Source organism: Nansenia antarctica (genome assembly GCF_963989245.1).
Source record: "Nansenia antarctica genome assembly, chromosome: 3".
NCBI classification, from domain to species: domain Eukaryota; kingdom Metazoa; phylum Chordata; class Actinopteri; order Argentiniformes; family Microstomatidae; genus Nansenia; species Nansenia antarctica.
In genome coordinates, this window is record NC_137688.1 from 38,683,289 (window position 1) to 38,705,976 (window position 22,688).

Sequence of the window (22,688 nt, forward strand, 5' to 3'; positions counted from 1 at the left end):
CACACACACACACACACACACACACACGAGTTAGTGTTGATGCTGGAGGTAGACTTGTTCAATCAGCTTCATTTATCTCTCCCCACAGAGTGTGTTAACCAGCGTAGTCCTCTATAGTCTCCAGCCATACTATGACGTACCAGGGCTGGACCAGGACCAGGACAACACAAGCCAGAGACCACATGGCCTGTGTGACTTCAGTGCCCTGTGAGCTAAGTAGCCTACTTATTGAATTGATGCCCAGAGGGATAAATTAGGTTTGCATCAGCAGACACAGAGAGAGGTAAAAGAGTACAGACTCACAGAACACAGAGATCTTGATATTATTATGTCTGTTGCCTGATGGAACAAAGCAAGCTAATGGCTATTAGTCTCCAAACAGAAGCACCATCTCAACAGAGGAAAATTAGGTCAGGGAGAAGGGTCTTGTGACCTGTGCAGCTAAATACGGTCAGACTGCAGCACTACACTCCAACAGGCATAGTAGAACATGATAGATCATCTTAAAAGACCAGAAATGAGCAAAAACCTGCTCCATGGTGGACCTTTTTGTTAACTTTCAACATTGATTATGAACATCAGAGTAACTCAATAATTGAAATGACAACTTACCCAACCTTCATTGACCTGTTAGGACAAGGAAGTGAAGTTGTTACAGCACAAGCTCACGTCCATCAGGTGAGCAGCAGTGCCACTTGAACATGAAAGATGTCAAATGATGTTCTAGAATTTACTGAGCTGCACTGCCACCTCCTGGTTAAATAGGGTTTTGCAACGCAATACTGTCGCTCAATCATCTCAGAGGAGAGGCAACGTCCTCATGACAGTCAGCCGTGAATCGAATTGATTCAAGAAAGCGACCATTTGTGAATCACAAGTCAGTTAGCGCGACAGATGTATGTGCTATCGTCTCTGCAACGGTAAGGTCATTGCTTAGGACGTTTTCTGACACACCCCTGTTAAGTTTAAACCATTGATAGGGTGTACACGATATGGAAGCTCACCTGAGCGTTTAATCCGTGAAAAGCACATGTTTTGTTGCCATCGATTGTTGACCAGCCACCCAGGCTCACTTTGTTCATGTTCTAAAAAAGCCCCTCATGCACAGCGATGTCGTTTGTTTATTAGGATCCCCATTAGCTAATGCCATGATATTAGCTAGTCTTCCTGGGGTCCGAAAATGTCGTCACGAGTCCCTCAAACCAATAGGAAAGAAAAATTGCACCCAGCTAGAATTTAAGACCATAACTAAACTAAATCCGTCCGAATGTGATTTGAGCCTGCACGTGTGTTTCAGTGAATAAAATGCACTCAATAGCTGACAAGACTTTGTTAAAAAAGTTTATTTAATAAAGAGGTGACAAGATGTTTGCTTCCATAGTATTTACTATACATGTGTGCTATACAATGGACAGGATTTACAGAGAGAAGCCTTCATTAGCCTACTCTCCTGACAAGCCCTTGTAAGGACTTGTAATGGGGTGAGAAAGGAGTCTGCTTGGATGGGTGAATACACAAGGGATGCACCTTCATAGTCTAAAGTAGCTTCCTCTCCTAATTTCCTCATCCGATCTGTACTAAAGAGCAAGTGAAGTGTGAAAGCAAATTCCAGGTAAGAACCATTCTTGCTTTCACCTCCTAGTCTATGTTCTCTGGTCACTGGAGGTGACTGAGGAGAGAAAGTCACTGTAGGGTGCACCCAACTACTATACTATATCACATGAAGGTATTGGAGGGCCACCATGCCTGAGATGTTGCCATGAACTGTTTTCTGCAATGACAAAGGTTTCAGGTTGTTGTGAGTCTAGTCAGAAACAGAAGTAGAGCATTTGGGTGCAAAATTTTTTTTTTTTTGAAGTCCCTTCATTAGAGACACTTTTTAGCCTAGGTTACTCTGTGCCCTGGAAACCACCCCTTATAGACACAACGCTTATTTTAAGACACTGGTATGACGAAAATAATTAACATTAGTAAAAAAAAACTGAACAAAGAAGAAAAGCAAATATTCACAGAAAACAAACAAACCAAAATGTATTTCAACAAATCATCAAATGTACAATCTGAACAGATATGCGATCCTGCGCTACTAAAAATGACACTTCTAAAACCTTATTTTGAGGAAGGAACTGCAAAAGAGTTGGTGAAGTGTGTGTGTGTTCAGGGGTAATTTGGCAAAGATGACAGGGATAAGGCCTTTTCTTTTTAAATTCTATTTCATATATTTATTTCAGAGTGAAAGGAATCCCATATAGCCCTATTTGACTTGTAAAAGTAAAAACACAAGGCCAGACAGAATCCGTAGGGACGGGACCACGTCTTGTGTTTGTAGCAGTTTGTCTCGATCTAAAATTCAATTATTTTGCATGTCAATTAATTTCTGCAGGCTCATGTACACCGTCAACGCAGAACAAATTAGTCATATCGTTCTGTCAAGAGTGGGGAAATTCCAGCAACACCGATTGCGTCTGGCTCTATTGTGATGTCAGAAGTTATATCCATGGAGGAATTTGAATTACTGACATTTGAATACACAAAATGAATTTGAATCAGATCATTTGAATTCTGGTTCTACAGTGATGTCAACATGTCGTAAATCCTCAAGGTTCTGTCTAGCCCTGTTGTGACATCCTGTTGGGTTTCAGATGTTGGAGTAGCGTCGCCCCCTGTTGGCTCCCAGTGAGGCGCGCAGGCGGGGTTCCCTGGCCTTGTAGTGCTCGTTGAAGTCCAGTCTGAAGCTGAGGAAGCGTAGGCTCTCATCCGTACTGGTCATCAGCAGCACCAGGAACTGTTGCACTATGCCCTGTGAGAGAGAGAGGGACAGTGTGTTTTACATTGTTTCGTTTCACCCGAAATGTATTTATATATAAAATAGCATGAACACCAACATAGGCAACATTGCTGTACTGCTGAGAGACACAAAACAGGTCATATGCAGGAGAACCCCCATACCTGGTAGAAGTGCGTTAATATTCGTAGCCGAGAGCGCATTTTTGGTATCGTCTCCTTGAATTCTTGGATTCTCTTGTTTTCTTCAGCCTCTAGTTCAGCGGTGACACCCCACTCACCCTTAAACAACACAAACAAGCTAAATGTGAGATGACATTTGGCCTTACAGAGTATCTAGTATTCATGGTAATGTCACACATGTGGGGTAAAGGTGTGTAATGGAGTCACCGGTAGCACAGCACAGCGCTCCCCTAGTGGAAACATGACCGTGCTCTTCTCCACACCACTCATACATCTCCTATTTACCAGACACCTGGGGCCTCATTTAAAAAGCTTTGCGTACCTACGCACCTTTGCAAAGCAAGAACATTTCCGTCACCAACATTCGGATTTATAAAACGGTGCGCACGCCAGTGGAATTTGCAAGTTCCACGCCTGCTTCCAATCAACTCTGTTGCACACATGAACGAGCGTCTTGTCCCACCCTTTTTGGTTGCCTATAATAATAATAAAAACTTTTTATTTCTATAGCACTTTTCCTGCAAACGTTGCATTTAAATGGTCAGTCAAACGGCCAACAGAACGCCGAAAAAAAATACTTTTCACCCAATCAGTCAATTTCCGCGCAACGAACGTTCTCGCCAGACCATATATAACATGTTCCAGACTGCATTGACAACGGAATCAGTTTAAACATGATTCGTCCTACTGTTTACCTTATTATTTATGATAATGTCATAACATCCAAGTATTGGTATAATATGTATAATAATTACAGATCCAATTAAATATGATTCCCGATTAAACTACAACATTTGAGAGGTTGTTTTGCAAAAACAGATACCTCGCTTTGTAGTTATTATACTGAATCATTTATCTTTTAGATTAGATTAGATTCAACCTTATTGTCATTGAGAAGTACTAAGACAAGGAAACGCAGATGCATTTCATGATCGTCACCGAGGACGATTGATGGTTATTTTGTCTTTCTGTCATTTTCAAATAATCGCAGTTGTCTCCTTCTCAACAAGCTGCTTGCTGATGGTCTTGTAGCCCATTCCAGCCTTGTGCTGGTCTACAATCTTGTCCCTGACGTCCTTATACAACTTTTTGGTCTTGCCCATGATGGAGAGGTTAGAATCTGATTGATTGATTCTGTGACTTGCGTACGTACACCTCGTTCCAAATTATTATACAAATTATATTTTTCTCAGATTTTCCTAAATAGTCGATGCAAATGACAATCAGTATAATTTTCAAGTCATCAACCGTTAGAGTATAATTCAAATTTTATTGAACAAACCTCCCAATGATAACAGTATCTTTTTTTTAAATAAAAAAACTCAAAATGCACTGTTCCAAATTATTATGCACAACAGAGTTTCAAAACATTTTATAGGTTGTAAAGAACTAAAAATGGTAATTTGATGAATTTAGGGTTAGGAGGTCATATTTACTAAAATCAAAAGCTATTTCAAACAAAAACATCTTAACAGGTCAAGTTACATGTTAACATAGGACCCCTTCTTTGATATCACCTTCACAATTCTTGCATCCATTGAACTTGTGAGTTTTTGGACAGTTTCTGCTTGAATTTCTTTGCAGGATGCCAGAATAGCCTCCCAGAGCTGCTGTTTTGATGTGAACTGCCTCCCACCCTCATATATATTTTGCTTGAGGATGCTCCAAAGGTTCTCAATAGGGTTGAGGTCAGGGGAAGATGGGGGCCACACCATGAGTTTCTCTCCTTTTATGCCTATAGCAGCCAATGACACAGAGGTATTCTTTTGCAGCATGACATGGTGCATTGTCATGCATGAAGATGATTTTGCTACGGAAGGCACGGTTCTTCTTTTTGTACCACGGAAGAAAGTGGTCAGTCAGAAACTCTACATACTTTGCCGAGGTCATTTTCACACCTTCAGGGACCTTAAAAGGGCCTACCAGCTCTCTCCCCATGATTCCGGCCCAAAACATGACTCCGCCACCTCCTTGCTGACGTCGCAGCCTTGTTGGGACATGGTGGCCATCCACCAACTATCCACTAGTCCATCCATCTGGACCATCCAGGGTTGCACGGCACTCATCAGTAAACAAGACTGTTTGGAAATTAGTCTTCATGTATTTCTGAGCCCACTGTCATGCTGCAAAGAATACCTCTGTGTCATTGGCTGCTATAGGCATAAAAGGAGAGAAACTCATGGTGTGGCCCCCATCTTCCCCTGACCTCAACCCTATTGAGAACCTTTGGAGCATCCTCAAGCAAAATATATATGAGGGTGGGAGGCAGTTCACATCAAAACAGCAGCTCTGGGAGGCTATTCTGGCATCCTGCAAAGAAATTCAAGCAGAAACTGTCCAAAAACTCACAAGTTCAATGGATGCAAGAATTGTGAAGGTGATATCAAAGAAGGGGTCCTATGTTAACATGTAACTTGACCTGTTAAGATGTTTTTGTTTGAAATAGCTTTTGATTTCAGTAAATATGACCTCCTAATATGACCTCCTAACCCTAAATTCATCAAATTACCATTTTTAGTTCTTTACAACCTATAAAATGTTTTGAAACTCTGTTGTGCATAATAATTTGGAACAGTGCATTTTGAGTTTTTTTATAAAAAAAAAAAAATACTGTTATCATTGGGAGGTTTGTTCAATAACATTTGAATTATACTCTAACGGTTGATGACTTGAAAATTATACTGATTGTCATTTGCATCGACTATTTAGGAAAATCTGAGAAAAATATAATTTGCATAATAATTTGGAACGAGGTGTACATGCGTACGTAAATTTTCCCGCAAATTTGGGATTTATAAAAAAGAAACTTGGCGTGAAACTGTGCGCACCTCTAAGCACACTGGGACCCATGCGTACGCATAGAAACTGGAGAAATGAGCAACTGCGACTCAACTGCGCTGGCAGAAGGATGAAATAGGAGAAACGCTTTGAATTGCCTCACGTATTATGAAGGAGTGCACACAAAGGATACGTGCACACTGCACATATCTTATTCGTCCTTGTCCTGTACGCATCACACTATATACATATATCTTTACTGTACATATCATATTGATATTCATGCAAATATATTTACTTTTTACATAAATATTCATTGCACGTAGCGCGAGGTTGACCACCGTCCGCATTGACTTCACAGTAATGTACATCTTCATAAGGGTCCAAATGATTGCAATATCCATACAGTGAAGAACATGAACAGGCCCACTGTAGACAATTGACTATCATCCCCAAGTAGGCCTACACCTCATCCCTATGTATACGGACTATGAAAACTTTAAGCGCACAGATTACTGAACTATCTATTATTACTAGTTGCATCACTAGTGTATCCTGTCTTAGCTGTAATATTGTCACCTTTATCTTGTATTATGCCTATTGCCTTATGTCTTGTGCTGCCATGTCAGGAACCGAAGCCTACGAATTTTACTCTCTTAATGTAACGTAACAATAAACTTGAAACATGCTTGGCTTTTCTACAATGCAGGTTAGATGACGAACTGCATTTCCTTGTGACAACCTTGGTACTTGTCAATGACAATAAGATTGAATCTAATCTAAAAGAAAAAATATCTATATACGAACAAAGATATATGTAGGTTACATTGTGATGGGTACAGGACAAGGGAGAATAAGATATGTGCAGTGTGCACGTATATTCTTTGTGTGCACTCACATAATATGTGAGGTAATATTTCGATTTATGTTGGTGGAAATTGTATCCATTTCGCGTTTCTCCTGTTTCATCCTTCTGCCAGCGGAGTCGCAGTTGACATTTCTCGAGTTTCTATGCGTACGCATGGATCACAGCAGTGTGCGTAGCCTAGAGGTGCGCAGTTTTTATAAATCCCAAAATTGTGGGAAAATTTGCTTACACACCTTTGCGTACGCAAGCTTTATAAATGAGGCCCCTGGCATCCCTCAAGTTCACAACTAATTACAAATTCACGACCTAAACATACTCCTCTGGGACAGACAGCCTCGGACACCTGAAAACCTTTTATCCAGCTAATTCTGTAAATTATTTACAAAACATTACAAGAAAATAAAAAAATAAAAAAACTTGGCAGAGTCTGCCTGTTGTTTGTTTTTGTAACACTTTGAGATGTCCTCGCTGACGCTAACAATCGATTGGCTGGAAACAACACCATGGCCACAAAAGGAGGTGAGTTAGCTCATGACTCATGATTCCTGTTTCTCTCTCAAACACACGCACGCACGCACGCACGCACGCACGCCCAGTCAAGCACCATGGTAAAGTACCTCCTTCTCCCTCTGTCTCTTCTTGTCCTCGAACAACACCCTCAGCTTGAGCTCCTCCAGGGCCGAGTGGTACAGGGAGTCCTGGGCGTTCTGGAACTCAATGATCTGATCAAAGATGGCTCTCAGCTGGTTCAACAAGGACTGCAGGAGGATAGAGAGAGGGATAGAGGGAGAATCATTAGTCAGAAGTGGCTTTTGTCTGTGTGAGAGTGTCTTACCCCATTTTCAACTGCATTTATTTGCCCGTATTCTGACAACTTCAGGGGCATTTAAGGAACTTTTTTTGGAATGTTTTGCCCTGAGTCCTGTTAAATACCAACCCTGGGTGTGTGTATTTGTGTGTATGTAGAGCGTGTGTGTTACCCTGTTGTTGGTGTCCAGTAGGCAGCGGGAGATGACAGACTCTAAGAAGACTTCATGGGCAGCGATGATGTGGTCCAGGTCCTGGGCCTGCTGTACCTTATTCCACAGCTCATCCCAGGAGCACTCCAGCACCTACACACACACACACACACACACACACACACACACACACACACACAAACACGCGCGGACACACACACACACACACACACACACACACACACACACACACACACACACACACACACACACACAGCATTTAGCAATCAGTACATTGATTTGATACAAAAGGTTTCATGTAGGTTTCAAGGCATGGCTCCCTGACCTCAAAGGTGATGTAGTACTGCATTTGGTGGATGAAGTGGACCATCTCGGAGGCCAAGAGGTGGCACTGATGCAGCACACCAGACAGCTCTGCAACACAACAGGACAACACACAACCTTTCAGTTCAGCACACTACAACACAACAGGACAACACACAACCTTTCAATTCAGCACACTACTTTATTTTCTCTATATATATATTCTTCTCATTTTTATTTTATTACTATCCTCCTCTTGCTGTATTTTTTTAATGCTGTATGTAAAGCACTTTGAATTGCCCGTTGTATGAAATGTGCTATACAACTTGCCTTGCCTTCAAGGATTTTTTACATTTAAAATGAACTAACAATTTTGTACGTTTTCTCCCTCTGTTGTTCGGCAGACCTTCTCCTGACTTAATTCACGCTCCGCTTGTCAGACCACCCCAATGTGTCATGTAACAGGTTGTTCCAGTGCTGTCCATGACAAACAATTGCAATTTGTGTTACATCCCATGTTTTTGAAGTCACCTCACACTGCCACCTCATCTGATGAATCCTTACTTATTTTAGCCAGGGACTTCATAGTCCAGAACTAAGTAATCAGAAGAGCTGTTTCACCATTTAAAAAAATATATTAAATAGAATTAGGGTAATCCTGATGTTAAACTCTGTCCAGGAAACCACCCCTGTATGTCTATCTTCATCTATCTAGGTCAACAGGGCGAGACGGCTACACTGTACTAAAGAGGATGATCCTACTTCCTCTCTTTGGCTATACTTAACACATGGGAACCCGTAAGCCCACAGGCCTTGCTTAGGGGAAAGCTGCAGGGTCCTGCCATTGAAACCCAGAACAAATAGCCCAAACTCACCCTCACTGTCATCATAAACATGATACTAATGCTTTTTCTCATTTACCTGCTATTTTATTTTGGTTGTGAAGAAAAAACATCAATTCAAATGGGTTGCATGGTCAACTACGCATTCCTCCTGATACTGAACAACAGAGCCTGGTATGGTATCCAGGAACTTGTGCTCCGTTTCATGTACATGAGTTTGGAATCGTACTTCTCCCATCGGATCATTATGGATGGAATGGAACAAATTTCGTTGTTTGGTACCTGTACTGTAGCAATGACAAATAAAGTCCAATAAAGTCCATTCCATTCCATTCCATTCCATTATGCATATGCATATTGGTGCTGAGAGGTAATTATAGGCCTGTGTGTGTGTGTGTGTGGACCACCTGGCCTGTGCGATCTTTGTGTGTGTGGACCACCTGGCCTGTGCTATCTCTGCGTGTGTGTGTGTGTGTGTGTGTGTGTGCGCGCACTCGTGCCTCACCTGGCATGCTCTTGGTCAGCTTGGCGTTGCACATCTGGCCCTTCCAGATGTCTGTGAGGATGTACTCCATGCGCTTGGCCCGCCACAGGAAGTTGAACACCCGCAGGTAGTGACCCATGCACTCCCGAGTGAAGACCTGTCCCAGGATATTACAGCACACACTTTTAGTTGACACCTCAGAACCCAGCACAGAAGCAGCCGGCACTTGACTTCATCTGGCACGGTTCACTGGCCGTGAACAATCAAGCAAGCAAAAAAGGTAGACGCTGCTCAAGGTAGAATCTTATGATTGAATAATAAAAAAATAAAAAAATGACAACATACAATGTACTGAGTTTTTTTGTCTTTGTGAGAGAGAAGAGAAAGAGAGAGAGTGACACAGAGAGAGAGACAGAGAGAGACAAAGAGAGAGAGAGAGAAAAACACTTAACATCAAGGGCTGGCTTTCCCCGGACACAGATTAAGCCGATTATCCCTTGACTAAAAAGCACCCTCAATGGAGATTCTCTATTGAAAGTGTCATTAAGTCCAGGACTAGGTTACAACTGTGTCCGGGGAAAACAGCTCCAAACGAGGAGGGACTTGTGAAGTGTTGTGGTTACCGTGGCGATGGGGCCATCTACGTGGTAGTCTAAACTGAAGACGTCCCAGCCTGTGTCTCCAGGCGACACCTAGAGCAGCAGCACAGAGCAGTTGTCAAGGAAACTCACTGGTCAATGGCACCCAACCCTTGAGCTTGAGATCATCTCCAACTTCTCCATAACACACACTTACAGCGCTGCTACATCATACAAAGTACACACATACGCATAAACACCATACAAAGTGTCTGAAAAGGTAGGTTAGGGTTTTTGGACAGTTAAAAAACGTATTCATTCAGCTTCATAGTAATGTAATAGAAACATATAATAGTAGTACATCCATAAAATACACTGGTAAAGTACAATCAAAGAATACCATGACTAGGAAAATATCTGGAGACTCACATAGCAAGCGTGTATTGAAAGCTCCATAGCAGACTGTCAATATAGCTACTTTAGCTAAAGTAGGACTAAGCTATAGACCAGGCTTGTCAAACAAGTGAAGCCGGCGGCTGCAGTACCTCCAGCAGGCGGACGTCTAGTCTCTTGAGGATCTCGGGGCTGTCGTACTGGGCGTTGGTGGCCCTCACCGCCGTCTCCAGGATCCCTGTCAGGTTGTGCTGGTACAGAGTGATGGCTTTCCGCTCCAGCTCAGGCCTGAGGAGCACACAGACACTGTTTTAGGGCCGAGCTTCCAGCTGGTGAGTGTGTGTGTGTGTGTGTATAGGTGTGTGTGTGTGTGTGCATGTTTGTGCTAAGTATACGTGTGTGTGTGTGTGTGTGTATAGGTGTGTGTGTGTGTATGTATGTATAGGTGTGTGTGTGTGTGTGCATGTTTGTGGCGAGTATAGGCGTGCACTGCAAAAAGTCAGCTCTCAAAAACAAGAAGGAAAAAAAAGCAATAAAATGAGGGAAATATTACTTAAAAGTGCTACTCTCTTAAAAGTGCAGGCAGACAAAAAAACAAGCATATATTGCCTTGAATTAAGATATTTAGGGTTAGGGTTACTTTTTGCAGTGTGTGTGTGTGTGTGTGTGTGTGTGTGTGTGTGTGTGTGTGTGCGCTCACTTGAGCAGGTCCATGAGGTGGCGTATGAAGTCCCCCTGACCCAGGAGCAGGTAGCGCCTCATGGCCTGCAGGTGCTCCAGCAGCAGGTAGTTCTGGTTCAGGACGTTCAGAAGGTACTTGCTGGTGTCAAAGTAGGCCGCGTCTATCTTCCCCTGGAAGGCCCCCTCAAGATCTGTCAATAGCTCCGCAGCTACACCATAACCACAAGAGGGACCAAAGTCAGGGTTACCCTCCTTCACAACCCTATCTCTGCTGGATGTATATGACATTCACTCATAAGGTCACAATGTACTGACTGGAAGGAACCTAAAACAATTGGTAACTACCTTGGGGACTTTAATGAAATTAAGTGTGACCGAGACCATACACATACAGACAAAGAGTCTGTTTAATATGTACACATATATGTGACAGGGTCTGGTGAAAAGGTCCAGAAGTAGGGCACGGTCACTTTTCAGTTTTTTACAGATTAGATTATTAAAGTGCAGATTGTAGGCTTTCAAATTAAACTCCAGAAACTCCAATACATCCAGAACAGCGCTGCTAGGATCCCGATGAGGGTGCGCAAATATGATCACATCACCCCCATCCTCAAATCACTTCACTGGCTCCCCGTCTCCCTCAGAATTGAATTCAAGGTCTCCCTCCTCACCCACCAGTGCATCCATGGAACTGCCCCCCCCCCTACCTCAAGGAACTCCTCCATACCCCTCAGACCTCCTCACGCACCCTCCGTTCTACTGCCACCAACCTCCTCAAGACCCCCAGGACCAAGCTCCGCACTATGGGAGATCGGGCCTTCTGCTCAGCTGCTCCCAGGCTGTGGAATGCTCTCCCTGACCACCTAAGGGCACCACAGTCTGTGGATGCTTTTAAACAAGGCCTTAAAACCTACCTTTTTAATAGAGCCTTTTTTTATCCTAAACGAAAACGTTTATTGTTTTAATTGTAGCACTTTGAGATTCCTTATGTAAAGTGCTTTTACAAATAAAATGTATTATTATTATTATTATTATTATTATTATTATTATTATTATGTGTCATACATTGAAATCTGAATAGCTGCAGAAGATATGCTTATTTGAATGTTGGTACACCCCAAACCAAATACCAGAGAAACTCGCCCTGAATCAAAACAGACGCTTTTGCTACCATCGCATTGGTAGTTAGCTAGCGGCTAAGAAAGAACATTGCAATGAACATCTACCTGCATCTTCAGCATATCACAACATGCTAATAGAGCATCAACATGCTAAAAATACATAACTATAATTAGATGATCACACAGTCCTTGCTTTTGAACACGTCCTAAAACGTAAGTTTGTTTACAAGCCATGTATCATGCAGACCTTTTCACCATGTGACCTTGTCACATATGCCAAGTGTCTGATAACTTAACTGTCTTCTGTTCATATAAATCAGTGAGGAAAGAGCTGAGAGACTGGAGAGAGCGAGATTGTACCATCTTTCGGGGAGTCTGCAGATTTTGAGGCTGGGGTGATTTTTCCTGGTGGAGTTCTATCTTGGCACACCTGATGCAGGAAGTTGATGGATTTTCCAATAAGCAGAACCTTGAGAGGAAACAGATAAACAGAGAGTGAAAGGGAAACAGACAAAAGCGAGAGCAATGACAATACTGTTGTCATTATAAACATACAGTAGAATATATATATATATACGTATATATACAGTATATTGTCATTAATACAGTACAGGTACCATACAACGAAATTTAGGAGGGGGGGCTCCCCTGGTGCTTGGAAAAAAGACTAAAAACAAGAGAGCCAACACATATACTGTATATACATATACATATATATAGAGAGAGTGAGAGAGAGCGCAAGATAGCGAGCGTGTGTGTGTGTGTGTGTGTGTGTGTGTGTGGTGTGTGTTGCAGGCAGCAGTACCTTGAGGGCCTGGTCCATGGTAATGAAGGTAGGGATCATGGACTTCCTCAGAGAGTACTTATCATGCCACAGCCTGTCTGTCTTCACTGTGGGGTCTGATGCTACAAAGAACTGGAGGGAGAAAAGAACACACACACAACACGCTTGGTTACCAGTAGTCAACGAGACACATCTTTTTGTGTCCATGGGTCTCTCAGCTCTTGTCTGTGGGGTGGTTGTGGCTCAGGGGGTAGAGTCGGCGTCTAATGATCACATGGTTGGTGGTTCGTTCTCTGGCTCCTCTTGTCCACGTGTCGAGGTGCCCTTGGGCAAGACACTGAGCCCCAAATTGCTCCCAATGAGCAGGCCGGCGTCTTGCATGGTAGCTTTCCGCCATTGGTGTTTGAATGTGTGTGTGAATGGGTGAATGAGAGGCCATTGTAAAGCACTTTGGATTAAAGCGTTATATAAGTCTATTTACCATTTTAACAAATCTCAAAAGTCTTCCTTCGATTCCTTGTCTCCTCTCTCCTCGCCTCCATGTCAAAACGGATTGGCGGAGAAGATCTGGAGGTTCCTCCTCTTGGTCCAGCTCCTCCAACGAGGCAGCGAGGAGAGCTAGCATTTCCTCCCACCAGAACCGCAGATATACTAAAAGTCCTCGTCCTAAATAATTGTGGTTTTCCTGTTGGGCAGAACTACCCAGGTCCATTCCTAGCTACCGTCTGCAGTGTTTGTGTATTTCCACAGCGGACAGGAGACAGTGGTGCTCACCGTGGACGTGACTTCCCCACACCCTTCTGTGAGAGAAGGTACCTGTAAGCAGCACAGATCTCACCTCTGCTGGGAACAAGTCCATAACTATCACTTAGGCTTTCTACAGAGGAGGCCGGGGGGGGTCAATAAAGCATGCTTAAAGGAAAGTGCGCGCTTTGATGCGCTCTGCCGTCTGAGAATAGCCCAGCGTCTGAGGCCGAAGGCTGCTACAACTCTCCTGTGTTCTCCCAGTCTCAGCACTTAGTACTCAGCCTCCGTGTGGGAGCTGCAGACACATTAGGAGTTTGATTCACAGCCCCCCCCCCCCCACCCCGCCCCCTCCAATACTGACCGCGGCCGGGGGAGGAGACAGGGGGATGGGGGTGAGAGAGAAGAGAGAGGAAAGGGGAGAGATGGAGAAAGGAGAAAGAGAGAGATGGGCCATCATTCCATCATTCAATTCCCCATTAACTCTCTCTCATCCATTGTTATTTGAGGTGCAGCCGTCGTGTCGTGTCCTGCTCTGCCCCCCCCCCCCCCACCCACTCTGCCTGAAAGGCCACTTCAGCCTGTGCTCAGCTACTACCTGCCTACCTGCCTGCCTGCCTTTGACCTTGACAAACACAATGCTTGAGGTAGAAATTTGAACTGGTCCCAACTTGGGTTCTGATATCCAAGTTATTAAAACAGTTCTGAATAGGGAACCGTTTCTAGATTTCAAATGTTATATTTGTTTGATGTTTGATTATTATTACATTTGTTAAAATTGTTAATATTTCACTTTGTGATGTGTTTTCCCATGCCGCCAGACCTAGTCTGCATAACCATAGCATGCTCACATGGAGTTGGACCCATTCCTAGTACATTGTGTGTGTGTGTGTGTGTGTGTATGTGTGTGTGTGTATGTATGTGTGTGTATGTGTGTGTACGTGTGTGTACGTGTGTGTGCATGTGTGCATGTGTGTCACACCTCGTGGTAGGTGTCCTCCAGCTCGCCGTCGTAGATCCAGCGGTAGAGGAAGTTGAGGATGGGGTGGGACACCAGGCTGAGGATGTGTTGGACCAGGGCTCTCATCTGGGGGTCCCCAGTCTTCCCATAAGCATGCACCGCAGAGGCCAGCTCACCACCCTTCCTCCCTACGGGCCGAGGCGGGAGGAGAACATACACTTACAACAACAGCGACAGACATACTGCAGACAACAGTCTTTTTGTTTTAAATCCCAAGACTATAGAATTGCAGTTGAAATCCAAGCATGCTAATCAGAAAACACTATTGCCAAGTAGGTTTTCACATACAAGGAATTTGCTTTGAACAATAACAATGGTGCAGAACAATAACCAAAGTGCGAGAACAAAAACCGACAAAAACATAAGTGAAAAATAATAGAGGAAAAAGTGTTTCTAAGAATAGTGCAATGTGACTGTTTGATGTCAGTGAGGGTCAAGATAACAGTCAGTGTCACTGGGGGGGGGGGCGGGTCTCGTTAATGAGGCCAACTGCAGTCGGGAACAGTTTTTTTGTGTCGTGAGGTTTTGGTCCTGATGGACTGCGGGGAAACACAGACACGCACCTTGGCAGAAGTCTACCAGGGCCGCCAGGGTTTTGAGGCGTACTTTAGGGTCGTAGGTCCAGACTAGCAGGCGTCTGAGGGTCAGACTGCTCTCCACCCCCAGGTTCACCCCCTGGTCATCCTCCACCTGCAACTGGCCCACAGGAGAGCAGACTCATAACGCATGATGACATAATACACGGCATTTAGCTTACATTGCAGTGAGTGCATACATTGGTCAGTATACGGTCCCGGCGAGAATCGAACACACAAACTAAGCGTTGTTAGCTGCCAGGCTCTACCAACTGAGCCACAGAGGACCGTGATCATGTGTAACAGATGTATTATGTATCGTACGGTACAGGAATGACAAAGTTGGGCTGGGAGTGTTACCTGTGAGTGGAGAACAGAGAGCAGTCTGTAGTACTCCTTCAGCTCCTGGTGCAGGGAGGCACAAAAGCTCTGGAGGGGCGAGAGGGGAAACCATCACGTATCATCTGCATTGTGCACAGTAGGGACGTGCGGGGTGACTTAGCTGTGGCCGGTACTTACCTGCCCCACCAGGCCGAAGGCTCGGTCCAGGCTTCGGGAGTCTGTGTATTTCCTGACCTTGTTGTGGAGCCAGCCCAGCTCAGACAACCTGCTACTGGTGTCCCTCAGGGACTTACACAGCGGCACCTAGGGGCAGACACAACGCATTACGACCACGAACATTGTCTAGCAACGATATGTTCTGTAATTTGTCCAATAGGTGTGGATTTCTATGCACAATTACAGGCCATGGCCATGTTATGTGAGTCGTTTTGATTGAACAGGGTCTCTATGTCTTCACAGCTGGAAGGATAGAAAAAAGGAAAAAAATAAGGAAAAAAAAGAAAGAAAGAAAGTTAACTATTCCTTTAAAAGGCTGAGGACATAGTGATAGAGTATCCTTGACAATTGGCATGCGTCTGAATACTTGTCCAATACTAAGGCACCAGCACATTGACAACAGGCTATATTTAGTGCTAAGAGGATGCGTAGACTATAATTTGTCGAAATATTAGAATGAAGGCCTGTTCCCCAATCCCCAGTGGAGAGTAGAGAGGAAAGCCGTCGATGTGGAGCCCAGCCAAAGAGCTGCTTATTGATCTGTATGCTCTTTTTACCCCTTTTAACACACATCATCAGCCTTGATGTCAGCACCGCTAAATCTGAAAGGCACTATGACAACAGGAGCCATGCTGAGGACAATGAACAGAAGAGGGCTATGCTAAAATGGACAGAAGTATAGTGCTTTGAAACCACAAAAAAAATCAAATTCACTTAGCTTAACCTTTAGCCTAATTCGAGGTGAGCCAAAGAGTACACACACTGCCTATCGGTCCATAAAGGCTTATAGCAGTGATACTCGATTGGTGGCCCGATGATTTTGAGTGAGGATAAAAAGAAAAAAAAAAGAAAAAAGAGAATTGTCTAAACCAGATACAGAACATGCTTAGAAAGTATTGTGGAACGATTTCATTTGTTGCTATGTTTTATTTTGTATTCTATATTTTGGGATTAGTGGGATTCAACATTAGACTCGTTTTAATTTGGCCTTCAAAAGTTCTGCAGGTTTCATTAAGCATGAGTTTAATCTAATCTAAACTAATCTAAACATGACCTACTCCCTTTCTGAAAATGCCATCTTTGTCTGTCTATTATTAAACTGCTATTATTACTAAATGAAACAATGATATAAACCACAAGGAAGCTTTTAAATCACATATTAGTGTAATTGTATTGTTGTCAGTTCGTAGTAAAAGATTGATACCAAAGCAGTGGCCCTCTGACCAACTGCTCAGACGGAAATTGCCCCCCCGTTTGTAGTAATTGAGTACCCCTGGCCTATAGGGTCACCTTGGAGTCGATCTTGTAACAGTTCTCTGGAAGACTCATCTTGATGAACTTGCCGTCGATGCCCTGGAACACGTACAGGATGTCTCTGACCAACGCCGCCTCGCCAACCTCCGCTGGGGGAGAATAAGTACGAGGGGGACATAAAAATTACAAGTAAAGGACACGACTTATCATAAAAAGTCATAAAAATTAATCTGTGTATATCTATTCCAGTCAGCTGAGCTGTCAGCGCTGCGCTGCTGCTGGGGCAGATTACATCTTAAACGCCCCAGGAGCACTGGTCTGATGACATGAGGTTATGGGAGGGACTCTGAGGGACGACTGAACAGGAACATTTCATTCCCCTCCAAAATAGTTTGTCTCTGTACCGAGCAGTTAGGCAGTTTGCCGTGCCACTGAACACGACAAGCAGTGTGTCCCCGCCCCTACCATTACGAAGCCTTGGTGGGCTCCTCTGTTGAGCACTGTCAGCCCCCCTAACTCCATAGTTTTGCTCTAAGGTGAATTGAAGCATTGTTTGCTGCCTTGACTGCAGATTCAGGGGCACAAAACATAAACAACCGAAAGGGGAACTAGAGTGCTTACAGCAGGACAATAAGGATTGACCATACTGCCTAGTCAGACAGTTTCCAAATGAGAAACACTAATAATGTTTCTAGAATAAATGAAGAATAGCAGAAATAGATTGACAGGAACACTCCTGTCCTGTCAGAAAATTAGCTGAAGGTGTGTGCAAGGTGACCCCCGTTTTCAACTGAAGCCTTGGATAAAGGCTTCTGCCAAAATAAATGTAAATGAATGGGTGCGCATTGCCACACATGTACAGTAACTCCACACAGCAACACCCAAACAGTTTACCCCTGCTCCCCCCGCCATGCCAACTCACCAATGGCATCCCCGTCACGGCGTGGCCTGTTGGTCCTGGGGGAGGGGGCTGGGGGCCCGGGGGGGGCCCGTGAGGTAGGTGCCAGAGCAGCAGGGCATGATGTGCTGGGGAGGGCCCATGCCAGCCGAGAGCCCAACTGCTGCCCCACTGACTGAGGAGGTTGCCTGTGAGGAACACACACACACACACACACACACACACACACACACACAAAATGACATACAACACTTAGCCTAGCATAACTCATAATTGAATTAGTGAATCTAAAAACAGTTGAAGGCAAATTCTACTACTCTTTTGACCCAGCAATCACAGCCTCCCCCCTCTCCCTCTCCTCTCCCCCTCCTCATCCCTTGCTCACTTTGGCACTTCTGGAGCCATTACCAAACCCTGGGGACAAGGCAAATTGACTGTTAATGGGATCTCTGCTTTAAACAACACAGGACAGCCTTTCAATCATTACACTGGAACGACGCCTCAGGCACCGAATGAGTTTTACAGTGTTTATGATCCACTCTACAGTGTTTATGATCCACTCTCCCCAACAATCACATAACTGGCTTTACACAAACGCGATGCTCCAAAAACCCTGTGCCTGCACAATATGGAGGGCCATACATAATATCTATCTATATATCTATCTATATATGTAATCTGTCCTCCCTCAGAACACATTCAGAGGCTAGCATTTATAATAATAATAATAGTTTGTTTGTTGTATATTTACAATGCAATCAACGTGTCAATCAATTGTTGGAATGTGGTATTTCTTGCTCTAGGCACAGGGTCAGTCATAGTCAGTGCAATGGAGCAATTAGGGGTTAAGTGCCTTGCTCAAAGGCACATGCAGCTCCCTCCTGAGGCAGTGATTGAACCAGCGACCTTTCGATTGCTAGCCGGCCTCTCTAGCCTCTAGGCTACCGCCGCCCCCATTTTGCTCTAACGGTATGTGGAGTTGACTTCGGAGTGCAGGATGCTGACAATCATGGTTGGGTACCAGTGAGCCCCCATGGTCTTACCCAGCCAACAGGGACTGAGGGACGGGCGTGGGCCCATTGAAGGAGTAGACTCCCAGGCTGCTGACGCCACTGGTGCCCATGCTGGTGGAGATCTGGCCCGCTCCTGAACCTGAACGCTCAGGGTAGCTCAGGGGCAGACTCAGGGGACGGGCGCAGTAGAACGGCGTGGAGTGGGCGTCCCTGGGGAGGGCCTGGGCAAACAGCGCCCCATAGCTGCCAACCTGAGAATGACACATACAATCAGTGAACAGGTAGAGTATGTGAGTGGCTAAACATGACAATCAGGGGGAAAACGGCCACCAGATCATTATAAAAAATAAGACAAAGATGTAAGAAATAATACTCCTGATGGATGTCAATATACCCTGCTGGATGGTTTCCTGGGGTCCTCACAGAGGCTGAGGAGAAGGTATAAGATTGACCACCTGTGTTTCAGCACCCCCTGTTTTTGGAAAGCAAAAAGATTCACAATTAGTTCACACGTTTAGTATGCATGTATGCATTTTTTATTTAAGTAAACACATTGAGTCCATACGGCGTGGCTGGTTAGGTGAGCAAACGTGTATCTCCACAGGTATGCAGAGCAGAGTACTTACCTGAGTCTGCAGCTTTCTGTGTAGCTCAGAGAACAGGGCAGCATCCCCCTCTCTCCTCTGCTTCAGCACTGGAAAAGGGACAAGAACTGAGCAGTGTGTCCACTTTGACAACATTCCCCAAAAAAATGAAAGATTGATTTAAGGGGCACTGTTCACTTTAATACGGCTAGACCTAAGTGGTATTCTTTTTTACAACGCTTGGATCAATATATGGCTATTAATGGAGTAACTCAGACTACAGGCAAAACCTATTGAGATTTACTTTCATGGACACTCTTAATTTATTATTTAAGTGAGAATTGCTCTGCTGATAAAAACACATACCAAAACGGCAAATGAATAAGAGCATGGCACTAACAATGCTTGGGTTGTGGGTTTGATTCCCACTGGGAGCATCTATACTGAAAAATGTATGCACTCACTGCAATTTAAGTCACTTTGGATATAAAAGTGTCAGCTAAATGGCGTATACATACATACAAAGAGGGCAGACTTGGCAAAGTTACTTTGCTTATGGGGCATGTAGGCATGCTTCTGAGAAGCATGCCTACATGCTAGGGGTAGTGGTGGTCTAGTGGATAGTGAGTTGGACTTGTGATCGGAAGGTTGTGAGTTCAAATCCCGCCTGAAGCCACACCACTACTAGTGTGCCCTTGGGTAAGGCACTTAGCCCTCAGTTACTCCAGGGGGAATGTCCCTGTAATTAGTAATTGTAAGTCGCTTTGGATAAAAGCGTCTGCTAAATGGCAAAAATTAATTAATTAATTATTAGAAGGCTGCATTTCAATAGTCTATGATGGCGTTACCTCAATGTCTCCTGGCTTTGCATCATTAGGCAGTGAGTCACATAAAAGACACGTGATTCAAGGTGAAAGACCCCAGTGGGAGTCTACTGGGTTTCAGTATCCGGAGACGCTCACACCTTATGAACTATGTAAGGTAAAAAATGTCCATGCAGATCACTCACGTTCTTTTCTGATCTTCTCTGAGACCAGGAACTCATCCCGCTCTATGGTGGAAGCATAGTTACTCCCGATGACTCTCACAGCATACTGGAACTGGTGGGCTACTTCAGCTGAAATGTGGAACAGTCAGAGCTATAGGTTGGAGTGTTGTATCTGTATTCATCGTGGATAGTGCAGTCACTCTGTATAAGGCGTACTACAGCTTCTGCCAAGACTCGCAAGAGACCTGAACCATTATGGCACACACTGTACGTTCGCCCTTACCTCTGGGCTGCTGATTCAAGGCCCAGTCAGGATGCCCCTACTTCGGTTGCCCCCCCACCCTCAATCGCTACACTACATACTAGCAGGACAACGCTAAGAGACGGTTCGTTGTCAAGCTAGCTGGCTACCGAGCAAAGCCAGGCTACACAACGAACTGCTTGAGGCGTGGCAGTAACTAACACGGCTAGCTGACACAAGTGACAGTTCGTGACGTTAGAATTATAAGGTTCTATCTCCATTTTTGTCAAAATTGAGTTTTTTACATAATCTGATCCATTAGGTGTTTATTAATGCCTGTGAGGTGTTCTTTTTAAAATGTTGACATTTTTGAGTTAGTAATTCATAAAATACAAAGGTTCCATCTCACAGAACATAATGGAATGTAAAAACTTTGACGCTCAATATCTCTGAACTACCCTAAACGGAGATAGAACCTTATAATTCTAAGCTCAAGAGTTGTCGGTGCTAACTTGGGTAACTATCTTCTAGCTGACTAGTTGGGGGAGCCAAGCTAGTAGCTACTAGCCAAGCTTTGGTAGTTATGGTTATGAATGATATGGACGTGACAGTCAATTCAGCCATTCAATTAAGTCACCGGGACTTTAAAATGATAGAGCTGGCGAAGTAATCTCTGAGGCCCCGTAATGTTGATGATACTACTAGCTAACATTAGCAAACAAGCTAGATAAACACCGGTTCATAGATTCATCTAGCTAGCTAAGAAGCTAATACTAAATGCGTGCTAATACTGGCTGTGTGTGTCATCATGGGTTTGCAGATCCACACACTGCTGCCTAGAACAAGCTAGCTACTAGCTAGCAGCAAGTGTAGCAGGGAACATTCACAGGATGGCTGGGGGTGTACGGGGATGTGGGCTGGCTAGCTAGCTAATCACTTAGCCTAGCTAGCTGGATAGCTACCTTCGCTCTTGTCAGTGATCCTGCAGCACAGACTCTGGAGAAGGACGTTGGGTGACTTTTGATCCAGAGCAGCCATAGCGGGCGAAGTGTCGTTTCCTTATCAACCACCAGTGATACTAAATGCAGCTGGTACGGTGACTGTCCCCCCGGGTCGTTCCCACTCTCGGCGACAGCGCCATTTCAACAGAACCCGCCGAAACAAGCGTCCTGAGCGGAGGCGTCGCTAGCAGACTCGAAGGACAAATGAATGAAAATATGACCCTCCGCTCAAAGGGATTAGGTTGAAGGTTCCTACATAAATAGTTCCTACCCCACATGGATTGAGATGAATTATTAGACCCACCGTTTATTTTAAGAGCTACTTACTTTGTTAATTTGTCTACGCTATTTATTTATCAAAAGGAAAGATAGCAGCATTATTGTCCAAATTTAAGCTATGTAGCTAGGCCTAAATGCCAGCCGAACATCATTCAGCACCATGGGGGTGGACAGCGCCCATCCAGACTTTAGGGGTACAACGAACTTCTCGTTTCCCTTTCATAACTCCAATGTTGAATAGCGCGCTCTCTCTCTCTCTCTCTCTCTCTCTCTCTCTCTCTCTCTCTCTCTCTCTCTCTCTCTCTCTCTCTCTCTCTCTCTCTCTCTCTCTCTCTCTCTCTCTCTCTCTCTCTCTCTCTCTCTCAGTTAGGCTGACATTTCAGCACAATACAATAAGGCTCTTGAACTTAATTGTCTTTTAACTTAAACTTAAACATAAACTGCTCTCTCTCTCTCTCTCCCTCTCTCTCTCTCTCTCTCTCTCTCTCTCTCTCTCTCTCTCTCTCTCTCTCTCTCTCTCTCTCTCTCTCTCTCTCTCTCGTGGTTACACATGGAAAGTTATGCACTTTTCAATACACAAGAGGTAAGAGAGTAAATTATTTACTAATGTGAACTACCATCACTACAAATCATTAATATCAATCATGAATCATGATACAACTTTCTTCATAATGTGATTGTATTATTTTCTTTAAACAGGACAAGATAATATATTCACCCTTAACATGAACAGCCACATTTAATAGTGTGTTA

General features: G+C 44.2%; 1 protein-coding gene across 1 annotated transcript; it reads right to left on the bottom strand.

The window, feature by feature from the left end:
* Positions 1 to 1,367: 1,367 nt before the first annotated feature.
* On the bottom strand, positions 1,368 to 21,796 carry tubgcp3 (tubulin gamma complex component 3). The gene is made up of 22 exons (XM_080525503.1): positions 21,618 to 21,796; positions 20,436 to 20,543; positions 19,469 to 19,536; positions 19,237 to 19,314; positions 18,873 to 19,093; positions 17,854 to 18,017; positions 16,968 to 17,080; positions 15,639 to 15,764; positions 15,480 to 15,548; positions 15,108 to 15,240; positions 14,506 to 14,672; positions 12,801 to 12,911; positions 12,356 to 12,464; positions 10,894 to 11,083; positions 10,346 to 10,481; positions 9,846 to 9,914; positions 9,244 to 9,379; positions 7,919 to 8,007; positions 7,594 to 7,725; positions 7,231 to 7,371; positions 2,950 to 3,066; positions 1,368 to 2,800 (listed from the first exon to the last, which is right to left on the bottom strand). The coding sequence occupies exons 1-22, from the start codon at positions 21,691 to 21,693 to the stop codon at positions 2,639 to 2,641; spliced, it is 2,715 nt and encodes a 904-aa protein (XP_080381629.1). The 5' UTR covers positions 21,694 to 21,796; the 3' UTR covers positions 1,368 to 2,638.
* Positions 21,797 to 22,688: the final 892 nt, after the last annotated feature.

Bases quoted from the DNA above. Each gene is read 5' to 3' on its own strand.
- tubgcp3 (XM_080525503.1), bottom strand. From the start codon at position 21,693: ATGGCTGCTCTGGATCAAAAGTCACCCAACGTCCTTCTCCAGAGTCTG. The intron at 10,482-10,893 runs GTGAGCGCACAC...TGTGCTCCTCAG, and splicing joins CACCTCATGGACCTGCTCAA to GCCTGAGCTGGAGCGGAAAG. The intron at 9,380-9,845 runs GTAACCACAACA...ATCCTGGGACAG, and splicing joins TAGATGGCCCCATCGCCACG to GTCTTCACTCGGGAGTGCAT.